General features: G+C 41.0%; 1 protein-coding gene and 9 non-coding genes across 11 annotated transcripts; all 10 read right to left on the reverse strand.

Moving 5' to 3' along the window:
• Positions 1 to 44: 44 nt before the first annotated feature.
• mast1b (microtubule associated serine/threonine kinase 1b) lies at positions 45 to 18819 on the reverse strand. 2 transcript variants are annotated; one of them, XM_049745924.2, is made up of 28 exons: positions 18495 to 18819; positions 18156 to 18377; positions 15485 to 15513; positions 10749 to 10837; positions 10447 to 10522; positions 10069 to 10141; positions 9537 to 9697; positions 9372 to 9447; positions 8513 to 8722; positions 8306 to 8407; positions 7368 to 7500; positions 6984 to 7051; positions 6744 to 6820; positions 6443 to 6651; positions 6242 to 6380; positions 6013 to 6145; positions 5763 to 5928; positions 5583 to 5684; positions 5043 to 5165; positions 4858 to 4967; positions 4604 to 4764; positions 4262 to 4521; positions 4009 to 4191; positions 3583 to 3812; positions 3350 to 3472; positions 3141 to 3274; positions 2867 to 3054; positions 45 to 2542 (listed from the first exon to the last, which is right to left on the reverse strand). In XM_049745924.2, exons 2-28 carry the CDS (start codon positions 18192 to 18194, stop codon positions 984 to 986), a joined length of 4953 nt encoding a protein of 1650 aa, XP_049601881.1. In that variant the 5' UTR covers positions 18195 to 18377; positions 18495 to 18819; the 3' UTR covers positions 45 to 983. The 2 variants fall into 2 exon arrangements, with proteins under 2 accessions (XP_049601881.1, XP_049601880.1); XM_049745923.2 differs by having other exon boundaries at positions 15485 to 15516.
• Positions 11395 to 11466, reverse strand: trnat-cgu (transfer RNA threonine (anticodon CGU)). Its single transcript has one exon. It is a non-coding gene; the product is annotated as a tRNA-Thr (tRNA).
• trnat-cgu (transfer RNA threonine (anticodon CGU)) lies at positions 11658 to 11729 on the reverse strand. Its single transcript has one exon. It is a non-coding gene; the product is annotated as a tRNA-Thr (tRNA).
• trnat-cgu (transfer RNA threonine (anticodon CGU)) lies at positions 11921 to 11992 on the reverse strand. The gene has a single exon. It is a non-coding gene; the product is annotated as a tRNA-Thr (tRNA).
• trnat-cgu (transfer RNA threonine (anticodon CGU)) lies at positions 12184 to 12255 on the reverse strand. The gene has a single exon. It is a non-coding gene; the product is annotated as a tRNA-Thr (tRNA).
• trnat-cgu (transfer RNA threonine (anticodon CGU)) lies at positions 12432 to 12503 on the reverse strand. The gene has a single exon. It is a non-coding gene; the product is annotated as a tRNA-Thr (tRNA).
• On the reverse strand, positions 12685 to 12756 carry trnat-cgu (transfer RNA threonine (anticodon CGU)). The gene has a single exon. It is a non-coding gene; the product is annotated as a tRNA-Thr (tRNA).
• Positions 12931 to 13002, reverse strand: trnat-cgu (transfer RNA threonine (anticodon CGU)). The gene has a single exon. It is a non-coding gene; the product is annotated as a tRNA-Thr (tRNA).
• trnat-cgu (transfer RNA threonine (anticodon CGU)) lies at positions 13181 to 13252 on the reverse strand. Its single transcript has one exon. It is a non-coding gene; the product is annotated as a tRNA-Thr (tRNA).
• Positions 13438 to 13509, reverse strand: trnat-cgu (transfer RNA threonine (anticodon CGU)). Its single transcript has one exon. It is a non-coding gene; the product is annotated as a tRNA-Thr (tRNA).
• Positions 18820 to 21539: the final 2720 nt, after the last annotated feature.

Below are 21539 nucleotides of genomic sequence, written 5' to 3' on the forward strand. Positions count from 1 at the left end.
TAATTATTTAATTAAACAGATCACTAAAATACATTGTTTTTGTGTGTGTGTTGTAGTCAGATGAAAACTGTTCAGAACATGTCACATGCATTCTTTTTCATGTACATTTAGCAGACGCCGATATTTTTTGTAAACAAATGAAAGCACATTCTTGCACAATAAATTATGAAATATAAAATGTATCATCTATCAGCATATGTAGAAAAACTCAATTTTTTAAGTTTATGACCATTCAGTCCTCAATAAGACAATTCACATACAATAGCAATTGCGCACGTCAAAAACGGAACACTTTGAAAGCAAAATAAATTTGCTTGCTTATTGCAACTACATTTTTTCTTTCCACCTCTACTGCTCGACGACACAATGTAAACTTGGTAATCCTGGACAGCTAAAGTGGCATTATTAGCACATTGCATAGTGTCCCTGTGCAAGTTCATCTCATTCTTAATCCCGCTGGAATTCAGCCCTTCAACCAATCAGAACACCAGCCAGGTCCTTTGACAAGTATTTCGGTATTTGGTCCAGGCTCTAGTAAGCTACTCTTTTTTTTTATCGGTTACTTTTACAATGATTATATTTTATCACTCTGCTAACCGAACTTAACCAAACTAAATCAAATGGAATGTGGTTTGCATGTGGAGATGGATGCAAAGTTTTTTTTCACAGTGTTTACTACCTTGTGGTCTTCATTATTTTTTTTTCTTATCTGCTTTTTAAAATTTCTTTGATTTTCCATGCATTTTTTTTAAATATATCTAGAACACACAATGACAAAGACATCCACGGGGGTTATATAATATGCTACAGTGCGTACACATTTTCAAACCGTAATTGATGCATCTTTTTTTTTTTAAGGTGTCCCAAGTTTCAAATGGAGTTATTTCTTTTTAGGCGTTTGAATAAAAAGGTGTTATGATATGTTTGGGTGCTTCTACAGTAAAAGGCAATGCATTGGAGGTTTTGCTTCTTTTCTTCTCTTATCACGAATGATGTTTGGAGCCTCGAGTGTTTCCTTTATCCAACTGGAGAACACCACCGACAGATGTTTGAGCCCCACGGCGTCCGGATCCACTGGAAGCCTCCGCCTTTCCCGCTGAGCTGCTTCGTTTGTCCTCGTTTGACTTGGCCTTGGAAGAGTCTTGCGACCCCCCTTTCATTGGCCCAAGTACCGTTTTGGCAACGCTTGTGAGCTGCGTGACAAAGCTGCCTCTATCCCCAGGAGACATGGCGCGGGGCTTGCTGGAAAGAGGTGAAGATGCGTTAGAAGAGGGGGACATGGGGTTTTCTTCCAACACCTCCAGGTGTGCCTTGTCCTCCTTCACTCCCCGGTAGGTCTTTGACGCTCGCTCCACTTTGGAGCTGACAACACTGTGGACCTGCACTGGGGTAGGAACTGAAGGTGCAGGACCTTTAACCCTGGTGACCTCTGTTTTTTTATCTTCTTTCTCAACAGACTCTGTGGTTTTCCGCGGTTTGGATGATTCTGTAGATGATCCTTTGCGGCAGCCGTTTTTGTCGGCACCTGCCGTGTGTTTGGTTTTGTCTTCGGCATTCCCTAAAGCTTTAGTTGAAGAGACACTTTCGATGTGAGCATCCTTGAGTTTTCTCTCTTGCGGTTGGAGGCACTTAGTTGTCCCTGGAGTGGAGACTTTCTCACAAGGTTTGCTTTTGGAAACAGTCGCCTCACTAGTCATTGCATTTTGAGGTTTGAGCCCCTGTTTCGGCTTGGTGGGCGGAGCTACTGCTGAAGATGATGTGGTCTGAGTTACAGTGGAACTCTGTGGAGCCCCAGAGGTGGATAATGTTTTATTTGGGTCAGCGGTGGATTCACTTTTTATCGTTTTGGTGTCAGTTTTGGACCCAGTAATGTTTTTCTCCGTTTCTGCTAACATCGTGTCACGGCTAAGTGGTGATTCCTGCCTTCCCAACCTTCTAACAGGTTTCAAACTAATGATTTCCCCTCCCAGTGGTGGAGAAGGGGAGGAAGAGGAGGAGGGGGATGGTGGAGCAGGTCCATTTTCTCCTTCCATTTCAAGCAGACTCTGAAGGCTATGCTCGCAGTGGAAGGACTCTCTCCTGTAGTCCCCATGTGTGACCTCCAGACTATGCTTGCGCAGACTCACCCCTCCCGTCAGAGGAGAAGGTGACGACGATGAGGAGGAGGAGGAAGGCAGAACAGGTCCTCCAAGCTTCTCTGCTGATTGCACTCGTTGCAGAAGGGGGGATCTGGGCGGCTCGGCGCTTTTGGGACGAGGACGGGCGACCGGAGGCGACGAGTGTAGCTTGACGGGGAATATCTGCGTGGTGTTGGAGCTGCCTACCGTGTGGCCGCTGAGAGGCGGAGGAGAAGATGTGGTAGGGGAGGGGGTGTGGGCTAAAGGCGATAAGGGGATGTTGCCGGCCGATTTGCAGCGAGCAGAGCGGTACTGGCGGTGAAGTTTGGGAGATAAGCCGTGAAGGGAGCTGGGCCTCATGTGGTGAGATGTGGCTGGGGAGTTGGGGGTGCTTGATGCTGGGGAGCTGCTTTGGGAGGTCGTGCCTAGGGAGGGAAAGACATTTGAAAACAGCAGATTCACATATTTGCATATTTATTTATTTATTTATACATTTGCATATTTATTTATTTATTTTTTAGCTATTTATCTATTTATGTGTTTATTTAGTTATTTATTTTTATTTTATATTTATTTATCATATATAAATATATATAAATACATATAAATTATATATAAAAATTTATTTTTTTATTTTTTTTATTTGGCAGACCCCTGAGAGATATTATCATAATATAATAATATATAATATATAATTGTTTGCATGCAAAGAGAAAGATGAGCAAGCGCTCATGATTATCCCGACTAACCCATGTGTGGAGATTCCAAAGTGGATCGATAACTCTGAGTGGGCGAGCGGGCACAGAAACTGTGGGTGGGAGATCCGGGTAGACTGTCTCCAGATGATAGCGAACGATTCAAAGATGAGAGACTCCGACTCGTGTGGAGCAAATTGGATTGCTTGGTGATTTTTCTGAACAAGGAGCTACGCTTCTTACTGTAACAGAACCAAATGGATTAAATTGATTGGACTGCAGATAAGCTAAAAAAAAGTATTTATTATTCCAAGTTGCATGAACTCACTCTTGCCCCTCTTTGGCTCCTGGCCTTTTGCTGCGTCGTGCCATTTTGCATTTATAGCTGGTCTTGCGTGCAGGTCCAACTTTTATCGATGTGTTCTCAAAGGGCGTGGTCGTAACGGTCACCTTGTTTCCACTCTGAAGATTAAATATCACTCATGTTAATTTACGATTTATTTATCGGACTGGTGTCGATAGATAACTCCATCTCACCTTCAGGATGAGCTCCACCACCTCTGTATGGACCAGACCGTGAACTGACTCTCCATTTACATGAGTGATAAGATCACCAGCACTAAGTCCAGCTTCTTGGGCGGGACCTCCATCCTCCACATGCTGATATAGAAAATAAATAGTTTTCTAGTGGTGCTTAAGTAGGCATGACATCATGATGGATGGACTATTTTCTTCACAGCTTGACCTGGCCCCACGTGGTGCTCACTCACCCAGACCATATGGTGGACGCTGTAGACATCACTGTCTCCTATGTAGACTCGAATTGCTCGGAGAGTGAAGCCGTACTTCTTCCCGGAGCGATGGATGGTGATTGGGGAATGGAGGACGTTGACCACTGGACAGTAGTCTCGACTGGGCGAGGAGTCCCGAGAGGAGGGGTTGGACGAGAGGGAGCGAGGAGACATTGGGCTCGCTAGAGGGGAGGCTCCATGTTGCTCCACTGAGGGGAGGAGAATTAATTATTATTATTATTTATTTTTCTAATTAGTTATTTATATATAATAATTATTTATTTATTTATTTATTATTATTATTATTATTTTAAATTAATTAATTCATATTAATCCAATATATCAATTTGTGATTGAAAAAATTTTTTTTTTTTTAAATTAGATGCTGTGTGATGTTTTTCTTACCTGCAGGAATGATGACGGATAAAGCAGTGGCAGAAGCAGATTTGATAACTTTATTTCCTGGTCGAGAGTTGCGTTTCTCTCCTTCCGCTGAGAGTTGCTGGTGCCGGACTCGCCGCAGCACCAAGTCCGTGGTGGCCCCCCTTGCTCCTTGGGGCTCTGGAATCCCCAGAACAGCAGCACTGGCTGCAAAACAAAACAAGTGTAAACATTTCAAGATTCCACTTTAATTGTGATCTACTGGTGCTTTTCTGACCTCCAGCTGTGACCCCATTACTTTCTTTCAGGAATGTCTTCAGATCGCTTTGCGAGGAGATGGTACTCATGGCTCCTTCTAGAGAAGTGCCCCTGACCTTCACTTGAGGCTGGCTCCTAGATTGGGGCTGTTCGGAATCGACTTCGAGAGGTGAGGCCAAGCGGTGGGTATCCATGAGAGCAGAGAAGCGCCTTCGGGCTCCTGATGGAGGACTGTAGTCGCTCTCAATGAAGGAAGACTCAGAGCAGGACAAACGTTTCCTATGAGTTCATCACAAATAAAATCAGAAAGCAATTCTAAAAGCATCACAGGAAAAGATTATTTGTTTTATTTGTCACTCACATCTCAGGTGATCCAGTCCTCCAGCTCTTGTCCCTGAAGGTAAAACTACCGAGACTTTCTCTCTTAGCCATTCGGTCCTCTCTTGGAACTTTGTGTTCCCGTAAAGTTACACTTGGGGTTTTATGCTCCAACTGGGACAGATGTTCCATACTGCTGTACACCTGCAAGAAAAATATTACAGCTATGAGGTGCTTTTGCAAAGAGCTGAACAATGGTTTGAAAATAGTAAGAAATGGCTTCCAAGCAGGTCTGACCTTACTAAAGCGGGGAGAACATGAAGAAAAGCGATGTAACTCCACAGGCTCATCATCATTGGTATCATCTTCATCATATGAATGCACGTGATGGTAGCGCTCAGACCGTGCTAATGGCGGGGAGAATAAAAAAGATAATTAGCCGGCCCGAAAATAAAGGTCGGTGTGCTAATTTTAGATCGTACTGTCAAAATAACTTGTATCCTCCTCCGACTCTAGGTGAGGGATGAACTCGGCCTTTTGTCTCAGCAAGCTGTTCCAGTTCACCTCTGTGAAGAAGGGGTGCTGTTTCACTTCAAAAGCGCCCCCTATTGGGCAAAGATTGGGGTGGGCGAACATGGAGAAGGGGGGGATAAAGAGAATAGCAGAAATCAAGAAAAAATGCAAAAAAACAAATGGAACCAAGAAACTTCAGACACCTATTAATTAGTAACCTTGCATTTATAAAATATTGAATAAAAAAATAATAGAAAGTTAAAGAATTTGTTTCATTGTCAAAAGACAAGCAAATAATATTTATTTATTTATTTATTTATTTATTTATTTATTTATTTATTTATTTATTTATTATTTTTACTTATTATTTAATTGTGTCATGAATAAGCACAATAGATTCAATGTCACATATTTTTCTTTTAAACTTTTTGTAAAAAAATTCTTAATTTCATTTTTTTCTATCGAAGACAATATAAAAGCGTACAAGAATGTAAAACTAACTTACAGACCTGTTCCTAGTCGAACAAGTGGATTTGTCTGTAATAGAGAGGAGATGAGATGTTGGGCATCAACAGGAAGTGCCTCGTCTCCTTCAGGCCATACTATGTCATCTGTAAAATAAATCACATGAAATAAGCAAAATGATAAAAAAGTTGGATTTAAAATCCTGTTTTTGATGCTGCTCTCACCTGTTATCACTTGTCCAAACAGCTCCTCTGTAGTGTCTCCAAAAAAAGCCACACACCCCACTAAGAACTCATACAAGATGATCCCCATGGCCCACCAGTCCACGGGTTTTCCGTATCCTTGACGAAGAATTACCTCAGGAGCGATATACTCTGGAGTTCCACACACCTCCAGGCAAAACAATATTTTACTCCATTAGTCGGACTGGAGCAAAACAAAAAGGCTGTGTAATATTTCCGTGCACTCTCCTACCTGTTTATCCAAAAACTCCCGAGTGTCCTTTTCGATATGTCCTTCGTACAGGTTGGTGGTCAGACTCATTAGACCCATTTTAGACAGGCCAAAGTCGGTAAGCTTGATGTGGCCCATTGATGTTATTAGAAGGCTGAGCAAATGGATGCAATGATGTGATTTTTCAACACTGCTCCATATCTTTTTTATATTATATATTTTTGCATACATTAGAAAAAAAAGATCTTACTTGTCAGGCTTGAGGTCACGATGGACAATACCATAGTTGTGTAAGTATTCAAGAGCAAGGACGGTTTCGGCAAAGTACATCCGAGCCATTTCCACCGGTAGGGCCCCGATGTTCTTCAGCAGAGTAGCACAGTCTCCTCCTGATAATAATTCACAACTTAAGTTTGTCACCAATATTTTCCCCACCCAAAATGTTCCTCACCTTCGACGTACTCCATGACCATGCAGAGGTGGCGACGGGTCTCAAAGGAACAAAACATGGAGACCACAAAGGGGTTCTCGGCAAATGTGAGGATGTCTCTCTCCACGAAGGCCTGTTGGATCTGGTTCCTTAGGATCAGGTTCTGCTTGTTAATTTTCTTCATGGCAAAACGCTGGCGTGTCTCCAGGTGTCGGACCAGATACACAGCACTGATAAAAAAAAATAAATAAAAAACATTCATAAGTTATTGTCGATTGCTAGGCATTACTTGTGGTTCATCATCATCATCTTCTCTGCTTACCCATATGCTCCATGACTAATGAGCTTGATGGTCTGGAAGTCTGCTTCACCTGGTGGTTTCATTGCTCTAATCTTACCCTTTGGATAACAGAGTATTGAGTCAATATCTGCCTAGCAACATAGCTATTCAAATATAAATAATCATTCTTGAGCGTGACGTTGCAAGGTATGGACAAAATATTGGCTAGTGAATTTAGAAGTTATATATGGAGAGTAGAAATACAGTAAAATAATATCTCACCTCTGTTGAGTCATCTGTTTCAGGTGTTAGAGGTCCTTCGCTGTCATAACTATCAAGGTTTACCATTTCTGATAAAGAACATAAATCAGAATTAGTTGTGGATTAAATATGGAAAGCATGCTGCTTTGTAGACATATTCAAAAAAGTATTGGGCCACATAGGGCAATGCTGTAAAATTATTTGTAAAAGAATTTATTTATTTATTTATCTTCCTATTTATTTATTTATTTATTTATTTATTTATTTATTTATTTATTTATTTATTTTAATCTATTTTTTATTTTTTATTTATGAATCGTTGACGTGATGTTTATCGCCATGTCCTACAAGCTTGGTGACCCAATACTTTTGCCTGAAGTGTAGTTTCTGCCTTGCCCCCCTCACCTTCGATCGGGTCCCTGGTGAGTCCCAACTGACTGACAATATAACGAGGGATGTCAGTTTTCATCAGGTGACCCTCCTTGGCAACATCCTCCGCCGCTTCCAGCAGATGGTAGAACTCCTCAGGGTTGAATTCCTGGATGGTGCAATTTAACATGGATGAATAAAATTGCTGTCCATTTTTTAAGAACACTTAGGCCTCCTACACTACTGTATTGTAATGTTGGAGATAACATAAACTGCTGCTAGTTGGAAGCGATCGCCAAAATATATCATATAATTCAAAAGCAGTGACATTTAGAAAATGGGAGGCAAAGGTGGAGAGATGAATCATTTCCCTGCATGTGTCACCTGTCAATCAAAAACCGCATCAGCGTGTGACTGGCAGAGGTGAGGGGGATTGATAGATGTCGCACTAAAATCCCCAGACACACTCCGAAAGGCATCTTCTAACTCTAAATGGCATCATTGTCATGGTCTGCCTGCCTGCGAGCAGCATTGGACTGCTGCCAAGTATTAGTCACACCCTGCCAGGGCAAATTTTAATCTAAATGCAAATACCATCCTGACAAACATATGGTTGGTTTTTTTTTCCCACCAGATCGATGTTAAATGTTTGGATTTTCTGCTTCCAGGACCTTAAGAATAAATTATTATCCTTAATATTATAATATGATGATGATGATGATGATGATGATGATGATGATGATGATGATGATGATGATGATGATTGGGCAGATAAATAACTATGAGTGCTAATGTTTATTTATATATATTTAAATAAAGATATTAAGAGTCACACAAAAGTAATTGAACTGTGGAGTAGGAAAAAAAATAACATCCATAACGTCCATTTTTATATATTTTTTAACAACCTCATTGTACCTCAATTCCATTGAAGTTGAGATGTTGTGTAAAATAAAAACAAAATGTCATCTTACCAGACACTCCAAGAGCCTGGCAGGTCGGGATATGATGATGAGAAGCTTTTTCACCAACTCCGTGACAAACGCCACCTCGGAGCTCTCTGAACGTTCAAAGGCCTACAGATTCAAAAATATGAGAACGATTCAAGAAACAGCAATGCAAGCAGATTTTTTTTTATTGCACATCAATAAATAAATCCTCTGTTATTTACTTCCACCTACATCATTGAGGAGCTTCTCCAGGTTTTCCTGCAGCTCGAAAAAGTAGACAGATGTGATGAGTCCCTCGCAGGATTTGGTGAGGCAATCCCGAGAGAGCTCAATGATCTGGTGGTGGATGAAGCTGAGGACTCCATCGGCCAATGGGAGAACATTTTCAGGAGCGTAAGCGTGGATAAACTCCGCAAGCTTCCCTTCCATCTGCGCTGTAGCCTAGCGGAAAAAGATTTTGAGACTTTTCCACCATACGATGTCAATTTAAATTGATTTGTCTCAAAACATTAACTACAATTGCATTTTATGAAGCTTTTAGTTAGTTTCCTTTCGAGGCTCTCGAGACATTAAAATCTAATGAGGTGAAGAATGTGACAGTGGTTGCGCTAGAACGAACTGTGAACGGGACATGCAGATTCAAATTGAATCTTAATCATAGAGGAGATGTTCGTTAAATGGATGAAATAACACTGGTCAATAAATTATTACTATTTTTTTTAAAATCAAAGATGCAAGTCAATTTTATGTCATATTTTTAATAATATTTATGAATTAAATTAACAGGTGATTTATTTTCAGAAACAATAATAAAATCTGTATTGCTTAAGATTTTACTGGTCAAACTTAAAAAGAAAAATTGGAAATATCTACAAAACTTGATGTGAAAAAAAAAAGCTTCATGTACTGTTAAGCAGTGTGATTGAGACATACCATAATTGTTAATTAATAAATAAATTAAGATTGAGCCTCTCACAATAAAATTTTTGTCTTCCTGTATTTTTACTTTCACTTCCTTTTGTACATTCTCTCGTTTTCACTTTCACGTGTGTCTGTGGCGCTCAAGTGTTATTTGACATTTATTTCTCACCTTTGGAAAGCGTTCTTTGTACACGTGGTTCATCATGACTATCTCGTTATCAATGCAGGAAGAGGAACGTCCTGGGCTGGAAGGAGTTATAATACAGATAAAAATCTCAAAGGTCTTATCTGCATATTTATTAAATTTTTGCGGTGTCGTGATGACGCTGCTGACCTGAGACTGCGAGATCGTGGTCGCATGTGTGGAGAAGAGCGTCCGCCATCATCATCTGTGATGCTCTCCGAGCTGCCAAAATGCTTGGATAAGAAGTGGAGCTCATCCATGGTGGGCTGGAACGGCAGCTGGTGCAGCCGCTCATGAGAGGAGCTGGACGACTAGAGAATTACGTGACATGGGAGGAGAGGAGAACAGAGGGCGGAGCAGGAACAGGAAGCACATGGGGATGGGGACAGGAAGTTAAACAGGAAGGAGAAAAAAAAATTGAGGTGATAATGAAAAAAAAAAAAGTACAAGCAACACAAAAGACTGACACAATGACATTTTGGCCCTTTAAACTTGCTAACAGATTGACTTCCTGGTATTATCATTTTCTCATTTCCTGCTTAGGGTCGTGGGAGTAGCTACAAGTTTTTCTCGATGTTTTAAAGCTAGTAGCAAAACATCTAACTCTTTGAGATCACGTCCCACTCGTTCCACCATCATTGTGCCTCCTTAAATAAAATGAAGATGCTTTTTTGTTACGTACTGTTGAGCTGGGAGTATTGGTGCCATAACCAGATGAGGGCAAAGATGCTAAAGACCAACGTCGTCCATCAGCCCTGTTGAAAAAAAAATACAAAACATCTTACTGACATGTTTCTAGTATTTGCACACCAGCTCTGAAATAATCCAAAACCTCAACACGTGTAAAAAAAAACACCTGTCCATGAACAGAATAGGAAGTCAATAAACAGAGAGTAGCTGGCCCAGGCGCTCATGAGTCAGCCTGTTAGGCTGCCAGAAACTGTGCCTGCCTGCTTCTCAGCATGTGTAAGACCTCACACAACAATAACACCTCCTGGATCATCATCTGGTGTGTACTTGTTGTTGCCACAAATTATAGCACAACAGAAAAACACTATACCTTCTGGAGGAGGCGAAGGAGAAGTGCGCAGGGGTGCTTGGAGAGAAGTTTCGTGGGCTGTCCAGTGGACTGCTTCCTGAAATACAAAACACAAAAAGTCAAATAAGCTATAATCAAGCTCCATTTCCTGTGAGTAAAGCCAAATGTTCTCGGAAGTAGCCTGATTAGCACAAAACAATGAACACGAGTGAAATTAAATTAAAAATGATAAACCTTGTCGTGTTTGTTGGATTTTAGACCCGCCTCCAAAATATATTGTAATAATAATTTTTGTTGAAGTGTGGCGTAATGGCTGTACTTACCGAGATGTCCGGGGAGAGGGGAGTGTGGGCGAGGCAGAGTGGGGGAGGTGGTGGTCAAGATGAGGCTTTTTCTGTTGCTTGTTCGACAACTATAAAAAAAAAAAAACACAAATATATACAGTACATACATTAAAAAATATATAGATTTTTTTTTCATTGTAAAATTTTACCTCATCGCTTTACCCAACCAAGAATATCCTGATCGATCAAGTCTACTGAGAATAAACCAGCCTCATGGATATTGATCGTAAATGCCGATACTGTTAATGCATATTTTGTGAAGTGGATCAATGACATTATGTTCTAACATTTACACAGCAATACCTCCCATGCCCTCAAGATGGATGGACGCTAATTAGCATCTACTGTATTTCCCTCAGGCAAGTTCATAGAGCAACACAAACTGTTTACAAAGTGGATTTCAAAGTGATGCTCAGAGTACTTTCGTGGTTGTTCGAGATCAAGAGAGGGCAGGAGAAAGCCAGGCACTCAGTGAATTGAACCTGGAGAACACAGGCAAGTCACGCAAGATGCATGATGGAGAAAAAGAAAGTCCTAATTCTGATCTGACCGCTGCATGATGCATCTGACCGATTCGTAAAAAGGCAATTTTATGTAAAACAAGGAAAATAATCAGTTGAACACCAGGTACGGATGGGGGTTGAACCCATGATCTTCGGTTTACGAGACCGACACCTTACCACTTGGCCACCGCACCTGACGCTAACTGAGAAGGAATTGACAAATAGCCTGGGCACTACCCCGCCACATTTTGGAATTTATTTATATGCATATACAGTATGTAAATATATTTGTGTCATACTTCAGGTCTTGAATGCACAATAAAAGCCAAGCTGTCATTCTCTGTATGCAGCAACAATAGTTTAGACTTAGTTGAACACGAAAGTAAGGTACGGATGGGGGTTGAACCCATGATCTTCGGTTTACGAGACCGACGCTTTACCACTTGGCCACCGCACCTGACACTACCTGAGGAGTGACTGATAAATACCCCGGGCACCACCCCGCCACATTTTGGAATTTATTTATATGCATATACAGTATGTAAATATATTTGTGTCATACTTCAGGTCTTGAGTGCACAATAAAAGCCAAGCTGTCATTCTCTGTATGCAGCAACAATAGTTTAGACTTAGTTGAACACGAAAGTAAGGTACGGATGGGGGTTGAACCCATGATCTTCGGTTTACGAGACCGACGCCTTACCACTTGGCCACCGCACCTGACACTACCTGAGGAGTGACTGATAAATACCCCGGGCACCACCCCGCCACATTTTGGAATTTATTTATATGCATATACAGTATGTAAATATATTTGTGTCATACTTCAGGTCTTGAGTGCACAATGAAAGCCAAGCTGTCATTCTCTGTATGCAGCAACAATAATTCGGACTTAGTTGAATACGATTGTAAGGTACGGATGGGGGTTGAACCCATGATCTTCGGTTTACGAGACCGACGCCTTACCACTTGGCCACCGCACCTGACACTACCTGATAATCAGCCCGAGCACCACCCTTCCATATTTTGGAATTCATATGTATATACAGTATGTAAATATATTTGTGTCATACTTCAGGTCTTGAGTGCACAATAAAAGCCAAGCTGTCATTCTCTGTATGCAGCAACAATAATTCAGATTTAGTTGAACACGAACGTAAGGTACGGATGGGGGTTGAACCCATGATCTTCGGTTTACGAGACCGACGCCTTACCACTTGGCCACCGCACCTGACACTACCTGAGGAGTAATTGATAAATACCCCAGGCACCACCCTGCCACATTTTGGAATTCATATGTATATACAGTATGTAAATATATTTGTGTCATACTTCAGGTATTGAGTGCACAATAAAAGCCAAGATGTCATTCTCTGTATGCAGCAGAAAAAAATTAGACATAGTTGAACACCAGGTACGGATGGGGGTTGAACCCATGATCTTCGGTTTACGAGACCGACGCCTTACCACTTGGCCACCGCACCTGACGCTACTTGAGGAGCAGCCCGGGCACCACCCCGCCGCATTTTGGAATTCATGCATATACAGTATGTAAATATATTTGTGTCATACTTCAGGAGTCGAGTGCACAATAAAATCCAAGCTGTCATTCTCTGTAGGCAGCAACAATAATTCCGACTTAGTTGAACACGAAAGTAAGGTACGGATGGGGGTTGAACCCATGATCTTCGGTTTACGAGACCAACGCCTTACCACTTGGCCACCGCACCTGACACTACCTGATAATCAGCCCGAGCACCACCCTTCCATATTTTGGAATTCATATGTGTATATACAGTATGTAAATATATTTGTGTCATACTTCAGGTCTTGAGTGCACAATAAAAGCCAAGCTGTCATTCTCTGTATGCAGCAACAATAATTCGGACTTAGTTGGACACGAATATAAGGTACGGATGGGGGTTGAACCCATGATCTTCGGTTTACGAGACCGACGCCTTACCACTTGGCCACCGCACCTGACACTACCTGAGGAGTGACTGATAAATACCCCGGGCACCACCCTGCCACATTTTGGAATTCATATATATGTATATACAGTATGTAAATATATTTGTGTCATACTTCAGGTATTGAGTGCACAATAAAAGCCAAGCTGTCATTCTCTGTATGCAGCAGAAAAAATTTGGACATAGTTGAACACCAGGTACGGATGGGGGTTGAACCCACGATCTTCGGTTTACGAGACCGACGCCTTACCACTTGGCCACCGCACCTGACGCTACTTCAGGAGCAGCCCGGGCACCACCCCGTCGCATTTTGGAATTCACATGCATATACAGTATGTAAATATATTTGTGTCATACTTCAGGTGTCGAGTGCACAAACTATTGACTCGTTAAAAGTTCAATCACCTAGATAGGACCAAGGTGGGGGCATTATTACAACTGGATCTATTTGCTTCTGGCTGTGCTGCAAGTGAATGTAAATGAACACAAAAAAAAAAGCACTCAAGAAACCAAAAGTTAGAAACAGGAGTAAATAAAGGATGAAAGAGTGAGACAGTAAAAGCTAGTATGCGTGTTTTATACACGAGCTGAGCCCTAATGGGAGAGCGGACACAGATATCACCCAAGGGCCCTTCGCTCTATCTCAGCCTTTCCATCCTTCACCTCTTGCATAACCTCCCTTTTTTTTTTTTCCACCCTGTACTTTCGTCATGCTTCTACATTTGCATCTTGGAGGTTGCACACGTGTCTTGACGTCTTATAGCCAGTGAGAAGTTGATTATATACGAGAGTAGCGTTGTTGAACTCTTTTCATGACATTTAATCATATTACTGTGATTGGCTGGATCCAATCCAGGGTGTACGCAAAGTCCGCTGGGTTATTCTCCAACACGCCCACGACCCGAATGAGGATAAGCGATATAAAAAAAAATGGTGAGATGGATGGATAATAATATTCAGATAATTAGCTCTCTGCACAAGATAAACTGCACACTCTGTAATGGAAGCTGCTTTATTTGATTTTTTTTTATCCGCAGTATTTCATCTTTTTTTTACTTATTATGTGATCAACTGGCAAATTTCATCTCAAATTTTTCCTTTCGTGTGAAAATGTTTTTTTTCATATTTGCTATCACTGAAGCACACAATTGTGTGACTCTAATAAATGTCAGCACACACAAGAAAAAAAATATCCTTTTTTTTTTCACTGTAGCACCCACTTCCCAACACATAATGTTGATTCAAGTGGCCACTTAATTATCCCTTTTAACCCTACTTTAAAATGGTGCCATAAAAGGTCAGTGTTGATAGAACAATGACGCAGGTTCCTCTCCAACCTCGCCGGGTAGAGCACCATCAGCTTGCTGTCTTTGCCACTTATTCCTTATTCAACATGTTGAGTGCAGTAGATTGTGACGCGAGCTGTCAGAACGCAGCAGGTCTCTCAATGCCCCACAGAGCTCCAAGCTGATTTCAAAGTACAATGCTGTGTGTGTGTGTGTGTGTGCAGAAAAAATAAAAGAGTCAACAAGGGATTGTGGGTCATTTTTCCATGGTATGGCTATATTTATGATGACATTTCTTTCCATCGGCTTTCACTTGGGTGCGCATAAAGATGAGCTTTTTACGATGAATGAATGAATGAATGATGATGACAGCAAATGGAGATCCAAGGTCATGTGGAGTGTTACATAACATAGACGTCAAGATTTCTGCAGAAGGGCAAAAGCTGGTGAGAATGCACGTTATGTATTCTCAGGATGTCTCTGATGTGTTTGCCTATGAATGGATGGAGGAGGTAGAGAATGTGAAGTCAATGAACTTATCTATAATGTATGGTGGCTGGTCATATCCTACAAGGGGAGATGGGATTGGGTACGAACGCCCGGCCTGAATTTAAATGAAGGACGGCTCGAGTATTGAAAAGAAAAATGGCAGTCGTGAAGGAAAAAAATAAAAAATATATATTTTAAACTGGAAATTCCATTTGTATAATTATTTTAAACCAAACTAAATAACTGAAGAACAGTAAAGACAAGCAAAATAGGCAATATTTGATTTCAGCACCACGGACAGCTGCCAGGCTCTGACAGCCGTCACTCCACCATACTTCACACACGCACAACATTCCAAATTACACACACACACATACCACTGAGCGTTCTTAAAGGAACACTCTTCAGGGACAAAAGATGGAGGGAGCAAGGACAAAAGAAAAAGGAGAAGTGAAGATAAAACTCACCTGCTGCTTTTGCGAGGCAGTGGCAAATCCTTCTGGAAGAAACGGAAAAATACACAAAGAGATCAGGTACAGAAAAAAAAAAAAAGTATCTGTCCGAGCTAGCACATCAACCCCAGAGTAGGAGAAAATATTTTTTTTTCTTAACTAAACAATATTATAAAAGACTATACTCAGGCTATTTTAGCTGCTTTTGTGTAAACCTTTAAACATCTGCTCGCTGTCCCTCCGAGGGACTTTTGGCTTTTCAGGCAATCACAAGTTGGCACATTAAACAAAGTGCAGCTGTATAAAGGCTGTGGTTTTCCACTTGAGAAACTCGAGTGGAAATGTAGGTCAACTCGCGTTTATTGAATGTTGTGGTCGCCTCTGTTCGCCGGCTTTTGGGCAGGAGAAATAAACAAGCCACAGCTAGACAAGTCAGAGTTATGATTGTGTCACACTGTACTCACAAATTGGCATAATCATTTTCCAAGAAATGTCAAAGCAAGGAAAAATCAGCATGACTGTCTACGTCATTCTCTTTTGTTGTTGCGACTCAACAATTAAATTGAATGTCTGTGATGGGAATGAAATGAAAAGATGAGTTTATTCGATAATTAGGCAGAAATCTGCAAATATAATTTGATAATTAAGTCAAAAGCATGGAGAGAGGCCAATGAGGTCACAGACTATGCGCAAAAATCAAATCTTTATACAAACATGGCCTTAATTAGACTACTAAAAATTCAAAAACATTAATTCTCCATCACTTGCACATTAGAATGCCAGCTGCTATCTTTTTTTCTTTCCCTTAAAATTGTGGCCTGGCAGACATTGTTAAACTTGGCAGATAATACTTGGGAATACTTTAGTGAATTCTCCATAAACAGCACAAAATATATGCAGGAAATAAACACATTATTTATATAGACATTGCTCTGAGATCTGGCCTGTGATTTGTTTATTTAAATTCACTGAGCCCGCTCCCAAAATCTATTAATTATCTACAGAAATTTGCAAGATAAACATTGTGGCATGGCTAAGATCAGAAAACTGTTGGCAAGGTCTCGACAACACCACTCCGGTTTATAATTTAGAATGCAAACTAAATGAATTAAAGCGGCCAGGCCTGGGGCTTAAAAATGAATTACTCGCTCTACTGTATGTTCACATTATACTCACTTATTAATGCATTGAAATCCAGTTCATGTGCATTTTTGGATAAATAAATTTTCCAAATCCAGCTCTTACCACACAATGAGTTATCCTATGTGACAACCCTCTGTAAAATTTTATGGAATCATTTCAAGTGACCTTTGCCCTCTAACTGCAGGGGAGTGGGATGTGTCGCCATATGGTTGCACAAAGAATCATCAAGAGCAAAACAGTTGGCTTGATGAGACCCAAGGGAATGACGAGGCCAGCCAATCAGATGTCAACACACATTTTCACACTATATGCACACACAGGAATACCGAAGAGCTAAATGTCAACATATATATATATATATATATATATTTTGTCTTATAATGTGAAAAAATTTGCCAGACAATCATTGCCTCACCTAGCAAAGGCTTTGGTGAGCCTGACACTATGATGATAAATTTCCCTGCAGCTTATTATACATCATGGCAGCACAGCCAGGAGCTTAGTGGTGGAGATAATGAGACATGAAACCATCAGCACACTTCACTAGTAATCCTTCCTTGATACCTTTCTCCATCCTCTCATAATAGGGGTCAATTCGCAGCTAACCAGTTTGAAAGTACAAATTCCAAGCCTTTGCGAGCAATTTGTGGTTGGCACGTCACGGACGGAATGAATAAATGGAAATAAATGCAAAGAGAGACACACACATGCGCATAAGAGGCTGCGCTCCGCCCGGCAGGCTGCTCATCTCCGCTCAGTACACTTGACTGAATCATGCAGAGATTTGGGGATGGGTGGGGGGGTGTATGACCCATGATTAAGCAGGAAGCTTCATATCGGATGAGCACGGTGGTTTGCGTCAGCACGCATGGGGTGGGATTCATTTGAAACATTTTGTCAGGCACATTGTTTGGCCTACTTAAGATCTTCTCATTATAGCCGTGATCCTACTAGAAGATGAGAACAATGATGGGCTTGAGAAAACACTTTTGGGACTATCAGGAAAGAGAGAATTCTAATAGTACAGCAGAGTAGTAATATAAATGTAACTTTTTGTTGATTTTTTAGAAAATATTTTTATAAAATGCTCCAGCTGTGCAGCTTCAAAGTCCTGCCAAATTAAATTTAATTTTACTAATTGGAATTATTGAATTTGAGGATTTTCCTGGTGCTTTTAATATGTTTAACTCATTGTTATTGTACACAATAATACATAATATATCAGTTAATTATGTTTCTTGTTTGATATGATCAGATGATAGACCTTTATCAATTTATTTACTCATTTATTGTTATTTGTGTATATATGCAAAATACATTGATTATGCAATTATAGTACTATATTATGTTTTCTGTAGTTTTGTTTTTAAACAATTATCCAATTCATTGTTGAATGAGACAAAAGTTGAGTTACTCGTGCACAACACGGAAACAACAGTGCATGATTTAAAAACAAAATCTGCGAAGTAGTATGAGGATGAGACGATACACCCAATCAAAATCGACGATCACGTCACATAGGCGATGTCAAGCATGAGCTCACCTGCAGCCTCCGGCGTCGTATTATGCCCGAGTCATCCATGGCTTTAACAAGTGCAATATGATAATCAAAAAAATCAGCTCGTTCTGATCTGTGTTTGGACTTCAGATTCCTTCCGAGCTGCACTGCAACAGAGTCCTGAGGGGTCCGGTGTCACGTCGAGGAGGAGCACGTAAAGACACAAATGTCAAGCGGCCCCATTGTGTCTGCTCGGAATCGACGTCACTAAAAAAAAAAAAAAGAAAAAAAAAAGCAGAACCTCACTGTTGACAGCCGAGCATCCTTGACATCACGCCAGAAGGTTTGCTGCGTTTCTTAAGACTCCAATTTAGGATCACGAACCTGCTCCTGACTAGTCCTGCTGTGTCACAACAGTACCAAGAAGAAACGCGAGCTTCTATCCACGCGAGAACTGCGACTTCGAAAGCCCAGCTGGGCCAAATGCCTATTTGACGTCCTGCAGAAGGGCAGCCGAGAGTTGCTTACCAGAGCGACCCGATAAGACAAATCTCGATAAAACACTGTTTCCTCTTCAGTCGTCCATCTTCACTTGCAATAAAACTAGGAAAGCTTTAGCAGCAGCGGCAACGCGATATTTTGTGACTCCTTTCTGGGATTCCCTCTCGCCCCTCCTCCTCTTCTTCATCCCTCCTCCTCCGCGCTAACGACTCACGCTCTCCTCACATCATTGGAGCTTCACGCAACGTGCGCCGTGATGCGTCATCACAAGTCCCCCGTTTTGGTTGAGTCCATAGCAGGCTCGGTCGGAACTGGATCAAGAAGCGAGATTCAGCACCATAGATAGTGACACGAAGTTGGAGAGATGGATGGTAAACACAATGGGCTGACCCAAACAGGGGAAAAAAAACTAATATAAGCATGAAACACATAAAAAGAAGACAGTAGGAAAACTAAATATAATCTAAAGAGCTGGTCCAGTATTTTTTTTATACTCCAGATGGAGGTTATTGTTGGCTTGGGTAGATCTTTCACACATGATATTATCAGCAGGCCCCTTCCAGAAGGCAGTTTGATCTCCCAAAGTCTTTTTAAATGTCTTAATAGTGTGATCAAGTTTAAAAAAACAAAAAAGTTTTGCTCCAAAGTTGCATGAAGTGGATGATTTGACTCTTAGTCAAATCAATTTAACAGAATTAGTGACAGAATGTACGTAGGGATGTCGCCAGGAAAACGATCCAGTAAGCAGGCTGTTGTGCGTCAGATTAAATGAAGCTATGAAGGCCATCTGCTTGGCAGTGAAGAAGCCAGACTGGCTCTGTGTTGACATCGGGGCTTTGTTTTGTGGCCTGGAGGCAAGCTGTGCAAACCCCAACACGCACACCTTCACAGCACCATCAACCTCGCTCGCAGCTACACTAAACCTTGTTACCTCTCTGCTCCATCAAAGCCTGAACAAAAGCCCTTCTTAGCCAACACTCCAGAGGACACAGCGGAGAAATGAGGCAACAGATTAGTGCTACAGCACCAGAAGCGTAAAAAAGCAAAGTGCAGGTGGACGTTGTGCCCAAAGGGAAGCAATTAATTGAGTTTCACAGTGGCCTCATTTTAATTGTTGCGAAATGAATTGCTTGCACTAAGCAGCTTTTGGACACAGACGAGATGATGGCGCTGTCATATCCGCTTACATAATGATGGGGTAATCCTTTTGAGTTTGGGGAGTCATGACAACTGCCCAGCTTTTGTTGATATCCTTTTTTTTTTTTCTTAAATCGTTGCTACAACAAACAAAGCCAGGCAAAATCCATCTATTAATTGCTAAGGCTCTATGACCTCCTTGTGGTCGGTGATTGTATTACAACTGAGGTGTGGTGCTACAGGATTAAAAAAATAACGCAGTCGTTCGATAAGAATATTTGCGGATTCCATATCGAGACAGTCATCATTTGGAGTCGGCACCCTGTGTCTGAGAGTAGGACAGCATACAGCCAACATTAATCCTGATTTCCACATCGTCTCTTTTAGAATCAGCCTCTCCCGCTGACAGCCCGCAGGCTTCCTCCTTAAATCCTCTTCAGTGCTGGATGACATCCTGCTTGCCTGCCTCCATAGAGAAGGGACACCATAAGAGGATTGTTATACACTCCAACCAAAAAGATAAATGCAAACAAATGGTGAAAAAAAAAAAACTGGACATCAAAGGTCAAAGGTCACATTAGAACACTTGCCGCAAAAAATAGCGGATCTGCATCTTGATGATTTATAATGGACAGAATTTGATATTGTATTGTACTGTATCTTTTAAACACATTTTAAAAAGACCTATTGGGTATAATAAAAGTGTTTCAAAGCAGGCCATTTCATGCATGAAGGTATTTTGTTGCCGCCTATGAATGGGATCTGTCGATTTGTGAAGGAACAGATTGATACACAACTGAGAGGAGACAAAAAGCTTTTGTTGTATTATTCATTTTTTCCCCTCTATGCTAAAGCTGCAGGGGGAGAAAATAGTCAATAAAAGAGACACAGAGAACAAAGGGCAAAAAAATGTTCTGAGCGAAGAAGAGCTTGGGAGCCTGGGGCTTTTGTGTGTATGTGTGTGTACTAGTGTTTTAGTCTTTCGTATGAATGGTAATTGGATGCAGCCTCAAAGCGGACTTGGCAAGAAGCAACCAGTAGATGAAAAGACCTTGCTACACACAAGTAAGCCTCTTACAATGAACGAGAAGAGTACACAACAACATCACTAAAATGGCTAACAGCTGTGGCTTTGTGTTGTGAGCATATTACCTGCACTGACCTCTTCTAAAATGTCATTTCAGAAGCCGAGGGATGGGATCAATGCATCTTGACTTCAATCAAAATGTCCGTTCGCTTTCCATCTTCCATCAAAACGATAATATGAATCTGTCTGGGTGCTTGTCAAGTGATATATTTTTCCAATAGAGCTTGAAATAAGTCTCGGAATTTTATTGAGTTTCTATTGGAGGATAGGATACTAAATACATGCATAATTGCAATTAAATGCAAATGAGAAAACATCATTAGCAAATACAGAAATATATTATGCTTATTTAGGAATTCTACCTGGTCACCTGTCTATGTGAGTTTACTTATGTTAGAAAACAGCAATTGTTTGTTTAAATTCAAATTTCAGCATCCCAGGACTTCTCACTGGTCAGTATAGACTTTGTCTAAGTTCCTCTTGCTCATCAACATGAGGGAATTAAACTCTGGACCTCCTATGGCAATGTGAAGGGGGCTATGTTGTCCTCTGAGGACGATTTCCTGGACCTTGACACCACCAACAGGCCGATAGTGGAACAGCAGTTAGCCAACATAAGGACCATAATATTTTGGGTTATAAAACACTGAGGAGGTGCTGCATGAGTTTTTAAAAAATATGTTATTATTATTATTATTATTATC

The sequence above is a fragment of the Syngnathus scovelli genome, chromosome 16 (genome assembly GCF_024217435.2).
Source record: "Syngnathus scovelli strain Florida chromosome 16, RoL_Ssco_1.2, whole genome shotgun sequence".
Taxonomy (NCBI): Eukaryota; Metazoa; Chordata; class Actinopteri; order Syngnathiformes; family Syngnathidae; genus Syngnathus; species Syngnathus scovelli.

Excerpts from the sequence above, each read along its gene's own strand:
- mast1b (XM_049745923.2), bottom strand. The coding sequence starts at position 18,194 with ATGGATGACTCGGGCATAATACGACGCCGGAGGCTGCAG. Across the intron at positions 10,523-10,748 it reads CCCTCTCCCCGGACATCTCG|GAAGCAGTCCACTGGACAGC; the intron begins GTAAGTACAGCC and ends TTTGTATTTCAG. Across the intron at positions 9,698-10,068 it reads CCAATACTCCCAGCTCAACA|TCGTCCAGCTCCTCTCATGA; the intron begins GTACGTAACAAA and ends GTAATTCTCTAG.